The sequence below is a fragment of the Nesoenas mayeri genome, assembly GCF_963082525.1.
Source record: "Nesoenas mayeri genome assembly, chromosome: 6".
Lineage (NCBI taxonomy): Eukaryota > Metazoa > Chordata > Aves > Columbiformes > Columbidae > Nesoenas > Nesoenas mayeri.
Genome location: NC_137545.1, coordinates 27134742 through 27156632, shown reverse-complemented (window position 1 = coordinate 27156632; position 21891 = coordinate 27134742). Strand labels below are relative to the sequence as shown.

Here is a 21891-nt window from a genome sequence, read left to right as displayed (position 1 = left end):
GCTGGGAGCTGGCGTCCCCCATCCTGGGACAGGCTGCTGTGCCTGCTCATCTTCCCAAGGACTAAATGGAGACTTGCTGTGAGTCACGTGATCTCTTGCCCAGACCAAGGAATGGCTGTCCCATAGCGTCACAGGAGGCAGCCCTGGCTCCTGCTGCCCCATCGCTCACTCAGCAGAGGCTGTGAGTCTCTCTCCTCTTGGACCTGGTAGGCTGAGAGATGCCTCTCACATCCCGAAGCTGCATGGGTCCTGAGTGCCTGTGGTTCAGGGGTCTGCCCCCTCCTGTGTCCAGTCTACAGATGGGGAAGGGGAGCCATGCCAGCTGGTGCCACTATGTACCCCTCCACTACCATGAAACTGGGGTGTCTCAGCAACACGTGCCACTGAGCAGTCACAGCGATGGGCTGGATGTTGGTTACAGACGGGCAGTGGGCTTCTCCCAGGCCAGCAGCTTCCTTGCTCGGCTGGCAGACGCCATGTTACTGCTCCCTGGCAAAAGGAGGGACCAATGCTCTGGCCCTGTCATCCAGACCATCATCTGCACAATCACCCTCCCACAGGACTGTTTTCTGCTCTTGCTTAGCATGAGGGAGGCTGTTTGCTTCTTCCCAGTTTTCCCAACACTCTTCCCAAAGGAAAACCACGCAGGCTGCATGCAAGCAGGTGTCCTGAGGCCTCAGGTGCCTGCCCCCTTGCAGAGACTAAGAGAAGTCCTGTGACATTCTGCACCTCCACAAAGGTTGCAGCAGTAAAATCTTATCACAGGGCTGCATCCCAGTTCCTGATCCCTGCATTCTTGTTCCTGAGAACAAACCATATTTAAGAAGCTATACAAGAGATGTAGTGCTTGAGCACAACAGTCCTTTGGGTGGTCCCCTCCCTCTCCCGGTGATCCACTGGGTCTGGCCCCCTGCAGCCCCATAAGGAAGTCACTGAAACCCCCAGCCCCAGTTCTGCTGCTGTACCAGGGTGACTTTTCACGTCCAGAGATGGCCTCTGGGAAGGAGCAGCATTCAGCATTCCCAGCACTCAGCCCCCATCAGCTCTGGGCAGCTCTGAACACCTTCCCTGGCAGGGCTGTCACCTGGGGTCTCCCCGAGCTGGCAGACCCTGCTCAGAGCTGCCCTGGAAACCACTGAGGGTGCCCTTGCTGCCCACAGCAGCTCTGGGGATGGTGCCAGAGGAGACGAGCACCCCAGCCTCTCCCTGATGGTTGGACCCACAGTGGCTTTGAGGAGGAAGCCGAGATGCTCACTCCACCATTGGATTTGGGACAAGCTGCTGCCCTGGTTCCCACTTATCAGCCTGGCTCCTGCAAGAGACAGTGGGTGCTTCATTACCGGGAGGGTCCAACACCTTCCCCAGGAGGCTGCAGAAATATCTTACCAGAGAGAGAAACCTCCCCCCGCGGCAGGTTCCTGCCCCACAGCCTGGCCCCCCTGCAGGGCCTGGGGTGGAGAGACGAATGTCTCTGTGTGTCTGTGGCCATGTGTGTCCTGTCCTCCCCGTGTAGTGTAGGAGGCCTGTTGTCGCTGTGCATTGTGACTCCTCTGACCGTAGTGGAAACAGCTACACCAATAAACTCTTCACAGGAACCACGTCCGGCTCTGCGCTTTTGTTTCTTAATTGGCAATAAATTGAATTGATTGAAATTCCCCAACACAACAAACTGTTCCTTGCCCACAACGGCAGCCAGTGAGGTAGCAAACCCCAGCTGGAATGGGGACTGTCACCTTGTCACCCACCAGCAGCCTGAAGGTAGGCTCTCCACCACCTTCCCCAAGCAGGCTGGTTACTGTGGGCCCATCTGGAGCTCTCATGCTGACTGCTGGAAGCGAGAGGCAGAGCCCCATATTTAACCAGAAGCACGTGCTCATGCCTGCGTGCATCCATACCCACACGTATAGGATATTTAACCAGAAGCATGTGCCTGCATACTCAACAGCACTTGGTGTCTATCTCTCTACCCAGCCTGTAGCAACATGTCGAACAGCAGGGCCATGGGCTGAGCACGGAGGAAACATCTCCTTAAATATGCATTGTCTCCACACTTTCTTCCCAGGCAGGAGCTGAGCCAGGTCCCCATGAGCTGCTGGCTGCCCACAGCCCACATGGTGGTGGGTTGGGTGTCCTCCAGTCGTGCTCTCCTGGCCGCTGCTGCTGGGAGTAGGTGGTCCCACCTTCTGTGGTCAGGGTCACTGGTTGCTCCTGGGGCTGGCCACTGCCATGGGTCACATGGCAGAGGGCTGAGCCCACCTGGGCATGGTGTTGGTAGCCATCTGGTTCCTGAGCCAGCCTTGCTGTGGGGTGGGCAGTGCCTGGCCTCGCAGCATCCTCTCCAGGTGCTGGCAGTGCTGCTGAACCTGTGGGACAGGAGGCAATGCAAGTGCCCGGCTCTTGAGCATCCAGGTGAGCTGGAGCACCCACAAATGTTTCCCACAGGCTGCTCTGCCACGTTAGGAAACACTCCCTCTCCCATTCCGCACTCCACAGCTCTCCCTCCTCGCACCTGAATGCCCAGAGCTGCCTAACAGGCCATCAGTTTGGACTGGAGAGGTTATGGTTCTACTTGGTCCCACAAGATCCATATCCCCATCCAGATGTTCAGCCCTTTCCATGCAGCTCCCCTGACCACAGCAGTGCCTCCACTCTCACCCTAGGACGCAGAGCAGGGAGCGCAAGCAGAGACAGCATGCGCCCCTTACCACATCAATCCTCCGGATGAGCATGGGTCTGACCTCCAGCTCCAGCAGCCAGTCGGCCTCCAGGATGCTGTGGTGGTATTCCTCCAGCTCCAGGTTCTTCTGCAGCTCTTCAGCCAGGACAGCCTGGTGCCAACAACTCCCTGTCCCCATCCCTGGCCTCTGCCGAGGCTGGGACAGCTCTGTCCCCTTGCCCCGCTGCTGCAGGCGCAGGGTGCAGATGCGCTGGGCAACATGATGGACCTGGGCATGCAGGGCGGCTGCCCGCTGCCCACGGTGCAGCAGGGCCAGCAGCTCCTCCCGGCTTTCCTGCAGCTGAGCTTGGAGCAGCCTGGTGCTGCCTGTGCCTGAGGGCCGTGGTGGGACCAAGAGGCTGGGAAAACCCAGGGGAGAGCTGGGCTGCTGGGGGGCCCTGCCACACAGTGGGGGCTGCACAGTGCTGGGAGCCAGCCCTGCTCTGCCCTGTGCTGAAGGCTGCTGTGGCAGTGAGGGTGGTGATAGCAATGGCAATGGTGATGGCGATAGTGATGGGGATGGTGATGGCGGCAGGGAGAGGCTGTATCTGCTGCGGTGGAGATGCACCCACTGCTGGGCAAGGTCCGCCATGGCCAGGCTCTGGTGAAAGACATCAGGGACCAGCCGTAAGACCTTCTCAAAGGGCTCCACGCCAGCAAAGCCACACAAGTCAAGCAGGCTCTGGGGGCTGAAGACCCGCTCACTGAGGGCTCCCCCCTGCAGCAGCAGCCCCCAGTTACGCCGGCAGGTGAAGAGCTGTGTGGCCAGGTGTGGAATGGACAGCGGAGGAGACTGCTGGGTGGTGTGGTTGGCTGGCTTCTCATGCACATACAGGTTCTCGCAGAGTGGGACCACCACCCTGGTGTCAAACCTCTCCTTTAGAGTACTCAGGTGCTGCAGGTAAGAGGCCAGCCAGCTCACATAGCTGGCCACATCAGGGCTGGCCGAGCTGGGTTGGTGCTGGACGAGCCTCTGCAGGTGCTGCCAGCTCTCCACCTGCCCCGAGCGGCTCCACGGCAGCACCAGCAGCAGCACGTGGTACAGGTGGCGCAGGTCAAAACCCTGCTGGCACCGCTTCACGTGCCCCACAAAGGCACCGATCTCCCCTTCGAGGGCAGAGTAGAGGACTTCCATGGGCAGCCACGGGGATGAAGAGGAGGTAGCCGGGATCGCAGCTCATTCACACAATCCTGGGCCCCAGATCCGCTGGAAAACACAGCACACCAGGATGCAGTGCATGGGCTGGTGCAGGCAGGATTACTGCAGGGGCTCTAGTTTGGGTCACATGTGTGGGCTGAGCCTGCAGACCGTGCTACCACAGGCTGGATTGCCACTTTGAAGGATGGGACATCTGGCCAGCTCAGATGAATCAGTTCCAGCTGCTCTGCTGGAGAGGAGACAGCAAGTGGGTGGGGAGGAGGGCAACAGGTTTGGGCTGGAGCAGGAGGAGTGAAGGAGCTTCAAGGAGTGAGCTCAGATGGGTACCCACACTTCTGCAAAACCAGAGAAGGGAGAGGTTGCTGGGTGCTGCCACACCAGGGAGCATATTGGACCATAAAAGCTGCAGTGCAGGGAGAGGAGCCAAGAGGCTGCCTGCAGCCCTAGAGGATGCTGCTGTTGCGGAGGGAGAATACCCTGGGTGCCCACCATGCTGCAGCTGCCCGGGGGATGCTCTGGGATAGGCCAAATGTCCTGCTTCTCCAGAAGGAGACTTGGTCATGCTAGACCAGGACTGTGCTCTGAAGAGCAGCTTCTCCCACCTCTTTGCTGTTTGAGAAGAGGTTTATCTTTTACAAAAGTAAGCAGCCACTCTTGCCTGTCTGGTGAACTAAAAATAGGAGATATGTCCCCAAAACTATCAACCCTATTATTTTAAATCATCATATGTTTAGGCAAACTATTTGGATTTCTGTTTCTGCCACACGGGTTCAAGTACACTCAAGACACCTTCTCCAGCTATTTTTATTCTCTGCAGCCAAGAAGGGCTGGCACATCTCTGTTGGGAGATACCACTGGCATCCGCTCACATGGCTGGGCTGCTGGGAAGTTAAGGAAATTGCTGGCTAAGACCATCCCCACGACAAAACTGGGAACCTGTGTATCTGGAAATCCTTGCCTGGACTTTGCTCTCTGCTATCCAGAACTCAAACTTCATAAAACTAAATTAAAAAATCATTTTTCCTCTTTCCAGAGAGGAGGAGGTTGTGAGCCCGGCACCTGAGAGGGCACGTAAAAGTGGCAGGAGGAGACAGCACAGTGTGTTCCTTGCACTGCAGGCTGGAGGAGGGAGAGCAGCTTCAGTTGCACTTGTGTTCTGCAACCAGCATCTGCAGGCGGGTTTGTTTAAATGTGAGTTACAGAAGTCTGGGAAGAGCAGAGCTGATGCTGAGGGGAAAGATTCCTTTGTATGAAGCCCCAAATATCAGCTAAATAACAGCTCCATCTCATGGGTGCCAGGGTTCAGCTTGCTGTTGCTTATGCTCAGGACCACAAGCAAGTACTGCTGAGCACCAGTAACCCTGCACATCCCTGCCATGGCTCCAGCCCCACACTCTCTGCCCCATTCTGCCCTCTATCCACCTCCCCTCTGCATTGAAATGGACTCACCAGCCTTAGGAGAGGAGAAGGGGCTGAGCTGGCCCCTGCTGCCAGCCAGAAGAGGAACCTGCCCTACTCAGGCTTGGACACAAACTTTCCTCTCCATGGGAACAGCAGGTTCAGACGTGTCCCTCACACCGGAGCCAGCCTTTCCTGGGGCCAGCCTTTCCCAGAGCCAGCCCCACAGGCATTGCCATGGAGCTGCGAGGCAGAGATGCAGGTCCTCCCAGCCCCTTTCCCTCGCACAGGTCTTTGCAAAGGACACTTCTCTCGTGGGGACACCTGAATCCTGGGCACAGGCTTGGGTAGCACGTTTCCTCGATACAAGTGAGTATTTTTGTGCCATTCCTGAATCTGTCCCAAAGTCTTGCCTGGCCTTGGCTAGAGGGAGGCTCCTTAGCCTTGGACGGTTTGCTGCCTGCCTGCTGCCTTGTGTCCCTGTCCTGTCCCTCCCAGTGTGTCGTCCTTGCAAGGCTCTTGCAAGGCTCCCACTCTCTGAGGTGCCTGTGCTGGGACTACTCCCCAAAGGGGCTCTTAGGAGAAGCAAATGTTCTCTTGAGGGAGTGGGAAGGGGAAATGGGAGCAAATTCACTGTTAGAAACCTCTGACAGGGACAGCATCCCTGGAACAGGGGTCTGGCCTCAGCAGTTCTCCTTCCACTTTCACCTGGCTGCCCATGGGAGTGGGAGCCTTGACCACCATGTTTCAGCCTGCTCAGCAAGCAAGTCCTGCCTGCTCAGAGAGCTGGCCAGGCTGTGCCCAGCCCTCCTGCCTGGCACCAGGACCCCACGGGGAGGGAGCCAGGGGGCCCTAGTTGGGAGCTATGCAATGAGAACAGCGCTGGGACACTGTGTCTGTGCAAGGTTCCACTCTCCAGGTGCACGCTTTTGGCTGCGGTACACCTACCCACAAGCCACCAGGACTTGCCGTGCAGAGATGACTCACCTGCGTATCCCTGCAGAGATGGACAAAGCTTCTGTAAGGCTGGGACACGGAAGTCTCACCCTGAACTTTGAAATGTGGCTGCCAAAGCTTCTTCCCTGCAGGGAGCAGCAGGAAGGTGGGCTGGTACCCATGGATGTCCTGCCTCGCTCAGAGGGGACCACGCAGGAGCCAGAGCAAGGAGAAGTGCTGAGCACCAGCACCGCACTATATCCCCTCTTGCATCCCATATTGCTCCTGCCACATCACTCTGCAACCTCCTGAGCCACAGGCTGCCAGATGCAACCTTGTCACCAAGCAGGACAGAAGGATAATCCTCCTCTTGTGACTTCTGCAGAGAGGGGAGACCTTGTGGTCTCTGCTGCAGGACCCCAGGTGGATGATTGCCTTCATCTATCAGCCCAGTGTCCCTGCAGGATACTCCCGCTCCGGCAAGCAGGGTACAGCAACATCACGATGGGTGGGAGAGGCTGGGGAGCAGCCAGCTCCTGCTGTGACAGGCTCTTTTCCTCAGCAAGGACAGACAGCCAGATGCTGGGGCTAGTTCCCGGGGCTCGGAACTGGGGCTGCACTTGCTTTTCAGCCCTGAAATGGGCCTCAAAACCAGGTTCTCTGGTACACAGAAGGTGCTAGCACAGCCTCACCTGCTCCCTGGGTTTACTAACTGAGTAGCCCAGCATTGCAGATCACCTCCTGGGGACTTACAAGGGGCATGTACACCAAAATAGGGCAGAGATTGGCATCAGTTTGGCTGCAGGTGCATAGTAAGGAGAAGAGCTCTCTCCTTTAGCATAGAAATAGTTTTGCAGACTGAAGCTGCACAGACGAGATCAGGAAGAGGAAATGTACTGAGCTCTGGCTACCAGCACCCATCAGCAGACCTTGGCCACAGCCACGGCCAGTGATATGACACCATTTAACCTCCTCACTTGCTTGCCTGGGCTTATCATACAGCCATAGACAGAGAGCTACTTGTGTCTGGTAAAACAGCTCAGACTGGGAAATGCCTGCACCACAGCTGGCTGACACACTTTCTACAGCATGAATCCCACAGTGATGGTATCTGTGAGCAAAGCCCTGCTTATACACTCAGCTAAGCAGAATCCGCAAGGCTGTTTGTAACAGAGCCATCTGTGACCTCCACAGCATCACACCATTAATAGCGAGGCTTGGTCTGGGTCAAACAAAAGCAGGGCAGGCTTAATAGGAGAGGAAATTAGGTGGATGTGTTTGGCTGGCCTCATCCCTGCATGTTCCGACTGTAATTATAGCCTTGTGCAGCTCAGCTCTCTTATTCAGCGATCTTGCCACCAGGACTGCATTTCTCATGACCGAGGTGTAAAAGCCACACGGTGATATGTTTTGGCCTCAAGCAAATCTGCGGCAGCACAAAGGGAGCAGTGGCAGGGAACCTTGGTTTGTTGCTTGACATGTGGTCTGGGATGTGGCAGAGAAGGAAGGGAAAGGTTGGGCAGGCGAAACAAGATCAGGACCCCTATCTGCAGAGAAAGCTGGAGGTACCTGATTAGAGGTTTGGTCCATCCAGCGTGGCCAACAGCAGATGGGGCTGGCAGAAAGTCACAGCTAGTGCTCACCCCAGTGAGGCAGCTTGGGAGGATGCTTCAGAGGCCAAGGGGTGGCACAGGGTGACAGCGGGGTGGATATCTGCACATCCACCCTCTGGGCTCTTCTGCTCCAGCTCTTGTGGTCAGGCTGAAAATTAAGAAGACATCCTGTTTTCCTGACCCACGGAGAAAGGGCAGCCCTGGAGGGCATTCCTGTGCCTGGGCAGGATAAAAAGCTTTTTCTGCTGTGGTCAGACTAAGCAGGGATGGAGGCACCCTTGGCCCAGGCTCAGTAGTGCGCAAAGGCAGCACTCTGCGCTGACGGTGGCTGAAATGAGACAGGAACCAGGGTGTTGCTCGGGACACCGAGCACATTGTCCCCCCTTGCAAGGAGGACTCCCCCTCACACTCCTGCTCTCCAGGGGAGCAGGTGCTACAGTGCTTTTTGTGACCCTGTGGAAGCCTCTCTAGGCGACTTTAATCACATTCCTCTGGAGCAGGGACACATCTGGTACAAACATGATACTGTCCCCAAGGAGCCTGGGCTAATTCCTGCTGCAGAGCCCCAGAGCAGCCCTAGGCAGGGAGAGATTCAGCATGTCTTCACTCACTGCCATCTTCATCTTGCAGGGGCAGGGCTGGCTTGTGAGCAGCAGGGCAGGGGGGGAGGTCCACAGGTTTGTGCTGAGCTGAGGCCATCTGAGCGTGAGCTGGTCTGGCCACACCTTACCCTGGTCTGAGCTGTGGTTGGGCTCCTCTCGGGCTGGGAATGGGAGAAGGGAGAACCTGTCCTTTTTTTTAAAGCTGATTTCAAGCAGTTGTGAAATTGGAGTGGGGAGGGGGACGGGGCTATCAGGACAGCATGTGTCCCCTTCCCCTCACACATGTGAGATCTGTGGCAGGGGAGCACCTCAGTGTGTGGTGCTCTACCAGGGTCAGGCCACTCCTGCAAATGGACATGCTTGAATTTTGGCCACTGCTTCTCAGTAGTTCTCCTCCTTTTTGCGAACCCTCTCCTGGCTGCTCTGTGCTTTGGACCAGGGGGATTTAGTGGTACTGCCAAAGCAGCAGGGCCTGCCAGCAGGGACTGCAATGGTGGCAGCACATGGCAGAGCCCAGGCACCTTCCTACTGCATCTGTGCCTCTCTGTGCCCCTGGCTGGGTCCGAGGTATCCTGCTTCTGCTGCCGGCTCTCCGGAGTGAGATCATCCCAGGGATGACGGTGGAGGAGATCAGTTCCCCACCCTACGAGTACGGCTCTGACAAGCCGTTGGGGAGGCGGCACCCACAGCTGAGGTGTCACAGCTCGTTTCCTCGCAGGTGATGGGAGAGCAAGCCTGGCAGATGCTCACTGCCCGCAGCAGGGGCACGCTGGCCTGCCTGCCTCTCAGTTGTGTGCCAGACCTGTGGCAGAGGAGGAAATTAGGATATTGTCTGGTGTCCAGGAGGAATTCCTGCCTCGGCTTGTTCCTGCCAGTCCTCCATCGACCTTCCTTCGGTGTGGAAAGCCCAGCAGGAAGCTGACTCACTGTCTGCTGCCGCCAGGGCTGGGTGCGGGGCTCTGCTGCCTGCAGCACCAGAGGGCTGCTCCTTTCATGGATGAAGGAATAGCTCATCACCCAGAACCCCCAGCACCCACCTGCCCTGGCTTGGCTCTGCCGCAGCCCAGCTCTCTGCCGACAAGCAGAAAACAGTCATGTCACCCTGGTTTCTGTGCCATTTGCCTCTGGGCTGGCGGGAAGGCTGGGAGCTGACTGCATTGCCGCTGTCACTGCCAAACATGCAGGCAGCACTGCTGCTCCAGGGTTGGGGCAGGAGGCAGCCTTGAGGCAGGGAGGGGTCCTGGGTTTGTCCTGTGTGATGGGACCCATGCCAATCTTCATTGACTGTTTCAGGTTCAAAACGTCACTGATGTGGCAGCCAGCCCCAGAGCTGCTGCAGTGGCAGAAGTGAGGTGCCAGACATGGTGGTGGCAGCATCCAGGTGGCAAGCAATGGCAAGTCAGCACTCACCTGCTTATCAAAGCTCTGCAAAGAAGCAGAAGCTGGTAGCCACCCTTTCCCAGTGAGCAGCACCTAAAGAGATTTAGGAGACAGTTCAGACATCACCATTTTGAGCTGGGCTGTGTGAATATAGGACTAATAATTTAACCCATTAACAGGAGCAAATATCAGGCATAAGTTTCTTATCAAGATTCATGCCACCTTTCCTACCAGGCTGATAGAGCACAGGGCTGACAGCATCAGTCACTGTTCCTGTGATTGGGGAATCCAATGCTTACTGTCTGGACTGTTTGGAAAGTTACTTTGTTCTGAGCATGAGGTCGAGTCACTTTCTGCTCTCTTATAAGGTGCCACTTGACAGTAGTTTAACACTAAAAACCTTGTCTTTTGAAGGCTGGTTCCTTACCTCACCCTGGGCTTTCCAGAGTCTGCTAGCCCCCTGCCTCAGAGCTGCAGGGAGATCTGTCAGGCTGGAACAGCAACTGCTCCCTTACAGCCCAGCAGTACATGGGCTGCACTGCTGTCACCAGGCTGAAAACTGCAGCAGTTATGGGCCTAGACATTTTTTTCCACAGTGTGTGTGTATAAACACAGCCTTCCAGCACCCTCTGGGAACCAATGAACAGGAAAGGGAAAGGTTGCTCACAAGGACCCTGGCCTGGGAAACAAGAGTAAGTCCCCAGGTTTATGATGAGAGCATTTGGGTTGATTGGTGTGTTTGCTGGGAACAGGTTTGCTGCTAGCTTGCCACTTCCTTGTCAGATCTCCCTGGATGTGCAGCTGTGAGGGTCTTGCCTTGATGGGCAACCCACCTCTGGATGACAGAATCCATGGCCAAAGTTTCTCCACTGGAGAAGTCCGGGAGGGAACATCTGGAGATGGAAACGCCTGCTGGTGGACAGCCTTGGTGGGAAGGTGGGCAGAAGAGGTAAAGGAGAGGTGTACTCCTCAACTTTCTCATGGCTGTGAGGAGCTCCACAGCATTCCAATGATCACTCAGAAGTGAAAAGTTGGACAGCCAAAATGGTCTGCAGAAGCAGCAGTAGTGGAGGAGGAATGTTCCTCCTGCAGGGAGAAGGCTGACTGTGGCAGAAACAGCCCGATGACAAATGTGTGGCTGTGGAGGGGACCGTCAAGGACACATTGCTGTTGAGTTGATCTAATCCCCTTCACTTACAGGGTAATTGGCCTTGCGGATAAAAGTATTAGATGTGAGATGAGGGCTGTAGCCAGGCTTCTGGTGCCGTCTTGCATGATGTTTTCATAGGACAGGGAAAGTGGTGTAGATTTAGCTAATCCAGCACAAGTACAAAAGAGGTTAGATAGTCACGACCAGGTTAGCTCTCAGTGACTTGGTGTCAAAACAGAAGGATACATACATGACAGTGACAAATATCAGGAAACCTTTCCAAAAGGTCCAGATAGCGAAGGTGGAATAGGCTGGTGGGGGCAGTTGTCACAGGTTAGACAGGCATCTGTTGCAGTGGCCTAGGTGTGACTCTGTCTTTTGGCAGAGGCTGGACAAAATACTGCCTCGGAACCCCATGTCTTTTAAGTAGTTCAAAAAGCGCATTATTCACCAAAAAAACACTCACAGTCCAAAAAACTTCCCCTGTTCCTTTGTTTGTCCTCCTTCATTCTTTCAGAATAAATGAATGATTCTTACTACGGCAAAAATCACCTCCCCAGAGTTTAGGTACTCATGCACTATGAGCTGGCCATACTTTTTTGACAAACTTTACCTAGCCTCTTACTGTATGTCACCTGTTCCAGATCTGAGACATGCAATTTTAAAGTTCTGTCAGGATTCCTGTTAACGATCTCTCTCACTGTATGACACTACACTGACCTGCTGAAGGGACACCAAACCCGAAACCTTTCTTATACCAGATAACATCAATTGTCCTCCCAAACCCCACGCTTGGCTGCTGTGTACCGAGAGGGTCCCTCTTCCCCGCTGCGTGTGCGCTGGTGGCCACGACCACTCAAGCTCAACTGGAGCTCTCGAACCCCAGACCCTTTCCAGCACCCCCGTTTCGAGATGCTGGCTCCTCCCCAGCCGGCGTGGCTAGCTCCCCTGCTCCTCGATGCTCAAGCACACGCACGCCGGCCAGCCCCGCCGCAGCCGCAGCGGCCGCGCTCTCCGCGCCCCGGGGCGGAGCGGGGCGGAGCGGGGCGGCCCGGCCGCTCCTCGCTGTCCGCGGCCAGCGAGGCGGAGCCAGGGCGGCGTGGGGCCGGCGAGTCGTGCCTGCCCGGCCGCGGCGATGCGGCGCTGAGAGCCGGCCGGCAGCTCCCGGTGCGGGGCCAGACAGATGGACGCCTCTCTCTGCCAGGTGGGCAGCGGCGGGGACCGAGGCGCAGTGGCGGCGGCGGGGTGGCCCCTGCCCGGGGGCTGGGGGAGGCGGGGGCAGCCGGGCGGAGGCCAGTGGGCAGGGGTGGGACGCGCATCTCGGTGCCGTACCCAGGCTCGGGGCTGCCGGGCGCTGCCCTGGGCCGGGTGCGCCTCCCGAGCGGCGGGATGCTGCGCTCCCCGCGGGGTTCGCCGCCCCCCGCTGCCCCCTCGCCATGGCAGTCCCGGTTACACTTTTTCTTGAGCGCTGGGACACGGCGGGTTTTGTCCCCGGCTGCTCTCCAGAGCCAACGCGGCTCCGGGCAGCCCTTGTGAGGAGCTGAACGGGTTACGGGAGCCAGAACCCGAGAGATGTGCGGTTCCAGCAATGCAGGCTGAGGGCTGCTTGCAGGAGAGGATTTGTCGCATGATAGTCATGGCTGCCCAGAGACGGCTCGCATGATGCTTTAATCCCCTGGAGCGACTTAAGGGTCCGGAGCCTGCTGCTGCCTGTGTGTGCATGTCACAGCCCGGCTCGCCGCACGTGGCACCGGGCCAGAGCCCGGTGAGGATCTGAGGAGCATGAAACAGGAGGGAGCGTCCGCCTGGGTCCTCTGCCCAGTCACCTTCACGCTGGTGGGCAGAACGAATTTCTCTGGAGCCAGGCTCATACCTGTTAGATGTGGGCTCTGGTCCCATGTGTGCCTGCAGTGCCCTTTCCTTGGGGGTTTGCAACAACCGTGTGGGGCAATTGTGCTGTCCGGGACAGGGAAAGTGACGTGCAGCCTTGATGAAAGTGGTCCCGGTGCCATGCACACCCCAGACTCTCCAGAATTCTCTCTGCCACTTCCCTTGCCTGAGCATACCCAGGTCTCCAGCCCTGCCTGACACCACCTTTGGTTGTGAGGGGTAGATGAGTGCAAGGCTGGGGCAGCCCTTACTGGCCCCACGGGTGACAGCTCGTGCTCATGGCACTGGCAGTGGGCACGGCAGACACTGTGGGGTGATGATACCATCCTGAGGTCTGTGGCTGAACTTCAAAAGCCTCCTGTTTGGGGCCAGGCACATCAGATATCCCCTGCCTCCAATCTCCGTTTAATTTCCAGACCATTAAACCCAGTGTCTGGATCTTGCTGTGTCCTGGTTGTGGTGAAGGAACTGGCAGCCCCCCCAGAGCAGCCTGTTTTCAGTGGGCTTGAGCAGCTGATGGGCTCAGGCCTGCCCCTTCCCCCGGTGAGGCACTTTCTTTATCAGAACAGATGTTTTCTCAGATCTGGCTCCATCGAGGAAGGAGGGGCTGCCCTGGGGGCTGTGCGGCTGGGGCTGCCCCGCGGCAGGCACAGCACATCACCCAGGATCCTTTCAGCCATTAACTGATTAACTTGCTGCTCCTGGAAGCCTGGGCTGCCTGTATCTAATCAGATGGAGGCCAGGGTTTCCCAAAGGGCCATTTCACCAGAGCTTTTATGCCCATCGATGTGTCAGGAGGATCCTCTTGGTTTCTTGCAACAGGAGTAGCCACTGAGGAGCTTCAAGTGCCTGATAGGAATTGGAGGTTGGAGAGGGGATGCCCAGAGGTGCGTGTCTTGTCAAGCAGCACCCAGCAGAGAACTGCCTGCTTTGTCCAGCTCCACTTGTCCAGGCGTGATTCTGCTGTTATTTGGAGAAACAAGGATTTCCAGGAAAGGACTGAGGGGCAGCCCTGAAACCAGGGACTCTCCAGGAGCATTACATCTCTTGTTAATCATGGGCTTAAACCCTGGTGAGGCAAGGTGGCCAAGGCTGGAGAACCCAGGCGAGTGTACATGGGAAAGCATCAAGCTTTGCTTCGCAGGAAAGGCAGTGGGGGTGGGAGTGGGGATGTGGCTTCCCTGGAGTAGGAATGTTTGGCATTTTCTGCACCCCAGCCACTCTTCCTCATTCTCCATGGGGGGTTCTTGGTGGGAGGGCAATGCCTGAGCAGAAGAGACTTGCTCCACCTCTTTCTGCTGCAGCAGAAGCCAAGCTTGTCCCAGGGGATGCATGTCAAGCCTTACAATGAATAGCTTAAACCCCAGCATGTTGTTGCTCTTGCCTTAGCAGGCTCCCATGCTGTGCTTGCAACATTTAGATACCATGCTCAGCAATGTGGTTAGTGTCTGGGGTTAGGTGGGATGCCATGTGTCTTCCCAGCTTTCCTAGGTCCTCCCTCGGCATGCTGGAGACCAAAGGAGTTCCTATTCTTTGAAGTTTATCTATTCTAAGTGGCTCAGTGGTGGATTCCACCTACTTATTGTCGTGGCTCTACCAAGGAGGGAAAAGTTTTGGCCAGTTGTGTCTACTTGACACTGCTGAAGGGCTTCCCATGTGCCATGCCCTCCTCTGACTGGTGATCCTGGGGACAGCAAGCTGGTGGGTTGCATGCTGCTACTGCCCTTCCCCTGTGGCATCCCAGGTGGGCCAGATCAGAAAGTCTTCATCCTTAGCAAGCAGTACAGCACAAAGATGTGTGCCTCTGCCATCTGGGGTCTGGTGTGCAGCATGGCTCAGGGATGTGATGGATGATGCCTTTGCTCCAGCTGGGTATGAGCATAGGAGCCGAGATGGTATGTGCGCTCTGCTGTCTCCTTTCTTGGCTGCTGCAGCGAGTCCTGTGCCCAGACAGGGAGGAGGCGCCCCAGGGGCCATGGCTGTGGCACAGTGACAGATGATAGTTTTCCTACGTGTCTGGAGTGTGGGCAGGATGTGGGGTGACACAGAGGATATGACTCGCTCTCCAATTCCCCAGCAGGAGCAGGAATGTCGTGGCCAGGGTTAAAGGAGACACTTCTCCCATCCCATCCCATCCCATCCCATCCCATCCCATCCCATCCCATCCCATCCCTCTGCTCTCCAGCTGGAGTGAGCAGCTGGCATGGACCCACGGTCAGCCTGCACTGATGAGCAGCAGCATCCATTGGAGTCACAGATGCTGTTCTTTTCCTCATGTGCCACTGGCCTAGAAATGCTGGCATTTTAAGTGTTAAACAGTTTTTCGCATTGTTCTGTTGGTGAAATGCAATGCTTTTCAGCTGTGTTGTAAAATAAATGCCTCAAAGTCCTTAAGGGGAAAGAGAAAGGCAGGGGAAATCCTGTGCATATGGCCTGCATGGCTGTGGTGGTCTGAGCTGTCCTTCCTACAGCTTGACCTGGTCTTCGCTTACTGCCCCACATCGTCCCCCAGCTACAGCGTGACTCTTCTTTGTGGCCTGGGACATCTGCCATGGGAGTGGGTAGAGGAAGTACTTCCCTCAGGGACACATACAGCCCAGTTTGGAGCCTCAGGGTCAAGTTCATGGAGGAGTACAAGGGCTAACTGAGTTGTCACAATACATGCATCTGAGCTGCTTTCTTGGCCCCAGACTGAGCTGGGGAGCAAGCAGCTCTGCCAGGTCTCTTCTGCTCTGGCAGCTTTGCCCTGGCTGCTGCACGGGTGTGCTGACTGCTTCATGCAACTGGGAAGTGTCTGACTACTGCACAAAGCCATCAGTTAGTTTGCAGAGTGTGGCCCTTGGCCGACCGTGTGATACTCAGCTGTACATGCTGTCCTCCAGGTATCTGATAGTTCCTTAGACCTGTTGTAAACTTGTGTGTGAGTATTTGCAGGCAGAGTACATGAGTAAGGAGAAGAACTGAAGGGACTTTGCAAATGCATCCTTGCAGTGTGGAGCCTGCCTCCTGCTGCAGGTACAGGACTGGCCTGGTTTTGGTTGCACGTGCAATTCTCACAAGCTTTGAGCTCTCTGTTGAAGATGCTTTGGCCCATCATTCGGAAATCAGTGTCCCCAGGGAGCCCAACTTGTGCTGGGTGGGGAGGGCTCGTACATGGCATCCTGGATTGGATTTCTCAACAGCCTGGTTTGCCCTCCCCACGCTCCCTGCAGTTGGGAGAAGGTGGAGTTCCTGTGAGAGAGGAGCATGGCTGGATGTCCCGGGGAATCCTTCCAGAGGCTCCTGTCTTAGATGAGGGAAATGGTTCAGCTGACTTGGATGATGCTGACCATGAGTGACGTGCTGTCTTTCCAGATAACAGTGAGCTGAATGCTCGTGTGTTAACAAACCTTGGCTTAGGAAAATGCCATCTTGGAAGGAAACGGTAAATAGAGCGTCTTCAGCAGTGGAGCTGCTCTCTGAAGGAATATTCCCACCAAACCTCTCTCCTCCCCTGAGGATCATGTGCTTCGCTGATTTTCCCTGACAACCTCATCTTAGTTTACCGAGAATATTGTGACCTCTTAGAAAAGAGGATCTGGAAAGATTGGGAAGAGACAGAGAAATGCTGAGTGTTAAATCCATGCTGTGAATGTAATGCTCGCTGAGTCAATACCAAACAGAGCAACCCCTCTCTGTTTAAGTAGCCCACGTAGTTTGGCTAAAGAGGAGTACCACTGTCTTAGAAGGTATCCATGGGGCCGGTGTAGCATGGATGTTGCTACACGCATAATCCTCCGTCCCAGCTGCATCTCCACAAATGCAGATGTAGGGTGAAGGGCGCCAGTCGCTTTGTTCTGGGGCAGCAATTGCAGAGAAGAAAGCTCTTGTGTCAAAGGTGACATGAAGAAGTGTCTGGCGGAAGAAGGAGTTGTATTACCCCTCTTCTTAGGTCATTCGTCTGCGTGAGCTGCAACCTTGTCAGATCCCATCAGCGGTGCGAGGGTGGGCAGGGGCCAGTGCTGGGTGGCAGCCGCAAGTGCAAGGACACCGGGTGTCCCCGGTCAGTCTGCAGATGCCCCAGCGCTGCCTCCAAACCCTCCTTGTACCACTTTGGTTTCACTTCTTGCCTCACTTTTTTTTAAGATAATAATCACAAATGTTTCACAATTTCTTATTTCCCATTTTGCTGTAGGGAGAATGTGCGAGCTATTTAAATGTGATCATTAAGACTGAAACTTCTGCAAGTCTGGGTTTCCTGGTTATCCTCCAGTTACCCTGAGCTCTGCAGTTCTGTGTCCTCCTCTCCATCTGAGATTGCACACAGTTCTGCAGTGCTGAAGAGCAAGTCCCAGGAAAAGCACCTACAGAGGGCCTGTCTGCAATGCACCAGTTGGCACAGCGTCTGGGGCTCTTGGTTCCTGTCATTATAAATGCAGTAATTATCATTCACAACTGAAATAGTGGTGGGGGTTCTCGTAGATACAGTGATCACTGCATTTGATGAGAAGGTTGAAATTCAGGTTAGGGTCAGGGCTATGTATTAGTCCTGATTATTCCTGCTACCTGCGTTTTGAGCCAATGACGAAGAGTTGGTTGAATCACATTTTCTGGAAAGGCTTCTTATTTCTGGTGGATGCCCTGCTTTTTGCAGTTTCTTCAAGTGGTTACACAACCTCGTTTTAAAATAAACCCTGCTTCATTTCTAAAGCGTCTGGCAGCTCCATCCATTTTTTGGTCCTACTTTTCTTCTGCTTCGTGAGAGTTGTTTCGTCCCAAATAACTTCTTTGTCTGCAAGAAATTATTTTCCGTCACCGTGTCGCTGACAAAAGTGAGGCAGCAGGTAGAGGAGCAGTGGTCTCGGTGTGAGCAGCAGTGTCCTCTCAGCAGGGTTCAGTCAGCTGAGTGCACAGGGACCGAGGAGGGGTTTGCAGCCCATGCTGGGCCACATGCTGCTGTGATCCCCCTGCTATCAGTGTCTGGGCTAGATACAGCAGCCCTCGCTCTGGCAAATCTACATAATGACATTAACATTTTCACAAGTACGTTTGCATTACAAGAGGTCTTTCTGAATAGCAAAAATTACTGTGTCTTTTAGATTTTTCTCTGGGAGGTTTCTTTCTCACACCTCAAAGCATAAGTAAGCAGTAAACTTCCTTGCTCCTGTTTATACATCCCAGACACGCATCAGCTCGTGTTGCAACCAAATGTCCTGGGAGTTCCTCTTCAGCAGTTTGCAATCCTCTTTGGGTCTGTGACTTTCCAGAAGACATTCCTCCGTTTGAAGTGCTCCTTGCATTCCTCCTCCCCTGAAGCTGACCTTTCAGTTTAGCTATATTTTAATCCCGTTTTGTTCAAACAAGCGGACTGTGGAATCCACAGTGCTCTGATCGTCTCATCCTTGTGGGTACTTACTGATCTACCAGATGTTGGCATCTGCTAGTACCGTCAGCACTGCTTTTGATTTCAGGTCCTTGATGAGAAAAGGAAATAGTACTGACCCTGTCTCTGCAGAGGTTTGTTGGGAACTCCCTCAATTAGTTGTGATATTCGCCATTCATAACTGTTTTGAGATCCCTTTGATGCTGTTTGCTCCTCAAGGGCTGACTTTTTTCAGAATACTGCATTCTACAAGAGCAATGCCATGAGAGTCTATTACTGTCCTGTTTATCTCCTGTGCTTGGTTGCTAATCAAAGAACAAAGAAATCTTTCTGACTAGACTTCTTTCCACATGGCAGCTGGCACTGGACAATAGTTAAAGCTAGAGTGTCTTTAAGTTGGAAAAGCTGTATTTTCACTGGGGCTGTGGAATTATCATTTACGTTCTGACCTTTCCAGTCTCTTGGAATTTCCTCAGCATTAGCAGGCTTGTAAAAAATGAGTATCAGCTGGTGAGAAACTTTGTTGGACAGATCTCTGGGAACTCTTGGACCTGTTGATTTTTAATTTTTTTTGTGTCTTTTCTGTTTACTAGTATATGGGAAAACACTTCAGCATCTCAGTGTGATGCAAGGGGGTACTTTCCAGGGGTGTTTATTAAAAACATACGCATGTCTCCACTGTTATTCACAATGCTGTCATCCCCATCTAGTAGTTGGGTGCTGCTACCAGCACAGGGCTTTGTCCCCAAAGGTTTTAGAAGAGAAAATAGTGAAACATGGATGCTACTGTCTTTATTGTCTCCTGATTTCCTACTTACATGGGCTATTTCCCCCTTTTTTCCCCACTTTGACTCGTATTTCAGATTGGCTGACAGCGCATTCCAGCTCAGAGGCACTCCACTTGCTTTCCATGTGGTGTTTGAGGGAAACTCACCGAGGACAATCACGCACTAGGAAAACACCTGACATGTACAGTTTGAAAAACCTGAAAATAGTTTATTAGTGAAATGGCAAATAGAGGGAGACATGGCAAAAGAGCAGAAAATAATGGATGAGACAGAGAAGGTGGATTGGACTCCTCTCGTCCTTCACCTCTGACTGTAAGAAAAAGGGGTTTTCTGCTTCACAGGGATGAGACTGAGTGATTGAAAAGTGTACTTTTCCATGTAATGAGTGAGTAGATGGTGGAACTCTACATGGTAGGGAATTATTGGAGTCAAGGGTGTGGCAAGATGCAAAAATGTACTGGAACTAATCCCAAATTATGCATAACAAACATTGCAGAAGAAATACCGTTTCAGGGTTCTCATCTGAGATTTTTACAAAACGCATGGCACGGTGGCTGCTCAGAGGCAGGGAGCTGGAGCTGGCTTCTCTGTGACAGACTGCTGTATCCTGGTGGCTTCCTGAGGCCCTGAGCTCTCCTCTCTGGACCTTGGATGCCACTCAGCTGTCCACCAGCCCAGCTTCAGCCTTGAAGACATTGGCTGAATTTGAGAGGGAGGGAGCTACAAGGAAGCTGCCTCACTATATATTTGGTGGCAGGAGGGCAGGGAGACCCAAAGCAATGCCCATGTTATGGGAAGGGCATGGACAACTCTTCACTTGCTCTGTTTGCAGCTGATAGGAAAAGCTTTGCTGGGGCCAGAGCAGGCTGGGCTGTTGTGTGTGCAATGTTGTCTCCTCCTCAGGGCTTCTACGGAGAAGATGTGGGAAAGCTGAGTTGTGTTGGGGATGTTCAGAGGCAGGGAATAAACATCTGTAGCGATCCAGGTTCTGTGAGTAATGTATCCTATGGAATGACTTGTTTTAATTGAAATTTTAGGTGGGGAAGAGCTATCAGAGAAGGCATGGAAGTGGTGCTGGGCAGTTCCACTGACTTTGATGGACTGAACTTTAGCTTGCCTTTTTGAGGTTGATAAGAAGTTCCCTCGTGGCTGCAAGCTCTGTAACACTATTGCTCTGCTCAAGGAGGGTGCTGACTCCACTGCCCATGGTGGAGTTGCCAGGTCAGCTCATCTCAAACTGAGCCTGGAGAAAGTGGAGAGGCCCACCTGCCTCCTCCTCGCTGTGCACCTTGTGCTCATAACAAAGGGCAGCAGTGAAGCATGGGAGAACAGGATGTGCTGGCTGTAGCAGGTAGCTGCTCCTTTGAGAGGAGCAAGAGTTACCTTCAAGGACCAGGCATTTCCTAGGGGGTAATCTGAAGATGGGAGATGTGCAGGAGAGTGGAGAGAAGCTGTGCAGCAGCCAAACTGGGGGAGGAGAGAGGCACAGAACAGATGGGAGGGGGAGGCAAAAGAGGGGTGGGAAGCAGTGCACATACATAAGTGACCAGAAGTGACAAGCTGCTCTTAGATTATCTAAAGCACACAAACCTTTTCCTGATACTGCTATTCAGCAGAGCGGCTGGCAGACTGAGGGCTTTGCTCTTTAATTAGTAAAGAATGAGTCTGCTAATTGGCAGAACTAGTCTGAGTCATGGGCTCAGCCTAGGCTGTAGCTTTGTGCTCAGCTCCATGAGCTGTGCTGGCTTGCAGAGGCTGCCTAGGCTCAGTGGGCTACTGTGTATGGAGCACAGGACCTTCCTGGGTGAAATCCAATCCCTTTTTACTCTCCAGCATGTCATCCTTGTGCCTTACAAGAAGCAGACTTTTGTTTCTGTTATCCCTGCTGCTGTTGCAGGTATAGTCCCTCTTCCCAGCTGCTCTGTGCTGGCTGCTGCCAACTCAGCTGTTCCTGCTTCTTTCTCTCTCTTACCTGTGGCCTCCTGGGTTCCCCCTCCCGTCCAGCAGCTGGTCCAGGTTTTGCTGACGAGATATAATCCAGGGACTGGCTGTATGATTTCACTTCAGCCTCACATCAGAAAAATGGCAAGGTTGCATTCCTTCCCATATGGGTCTAGGGTGTCAGGGACTCCCCCTCCCCCAAGTCTCGTATCCATTAGCTAAGTCTCTTTATATCTGTCCTATCACTTATTCATGATCATGTAGATCAATCTGTTGAAAAGTGCATTTGTTGAAACCGGATCCTGGCTTTGTCTGGTTTGTAAGGGCCTTTCTAGACCAATCTCTGCTGCATGGTTTACAACCACAAAGCCTATTGAGGCTGGGAAGAGAGCTGGCTTAGCACAATGCAGCTTCCAAACCTAGGAGCATATGGATCCACTGCCAGGAGAAACATGAGGCTTGGATGCCTAATACCCATTGAACAGCCTCAGTGTGCCAGGAGGATAAAGGTATGTGTATATGTAGTACTTATAGCTGAAAAACATATAGCACTCGCAGAGATTTTTGTCTCAGACTTAGAGTGCAAAGGGTTCCGTTTTTGAGACATCCTTACCCCTTGCAGAATGGCTACAGCAGTGATTGGGGATAGTTACCCAAACCAAGGCACTGCAAGAGCCTCTTGTAGTATTGTGTTTGCAGGTTGGTCAGGAGCTTGAGAACTATGTTCACTCACAAAGAAAACATCACTAAATCCTCTCATAATGGGAAAAGAGTAGACAACTGAGTGCATGTTCTGTACACAGACAGGTGTCTTCCAACCAAAAGTACTTTCCCTCTCTGAATAACTCCTGGAAAATCAATGCACTCATTATGGCTGTAGCCCCTGCCAAGCATGTTACCTTTGGGAGTTGTTCAGGTTTGTGCAGGAGGAGGAATGGGGCATTTGAGTGCTGTCA

General features: G+C 53.9%; 1 protein-coding gene across 1 annotated transcript in view; it reads left to right on the top strand.

The window, feature by feature from the left end:
• Positions 1–11866: 11866 nt before the first annotated feature.
• LOC308041964 (unconventional myosin-X-like) overlaps positions 11867–21891 on the top strand; it is a gene marked incomplete at both ends in the record, with an annotated part of 90206 nt that continues 80181 nt past the window's right edge. The window contains one exon of the mRNA XM_080346959.1: positions 11867–12322. Coding sequence (XP_080203085.1) covers positions 11867–12322 — 456 coding nt within the window. The remainder of the gene's footprint in view (positions 12323–21891) is intronic.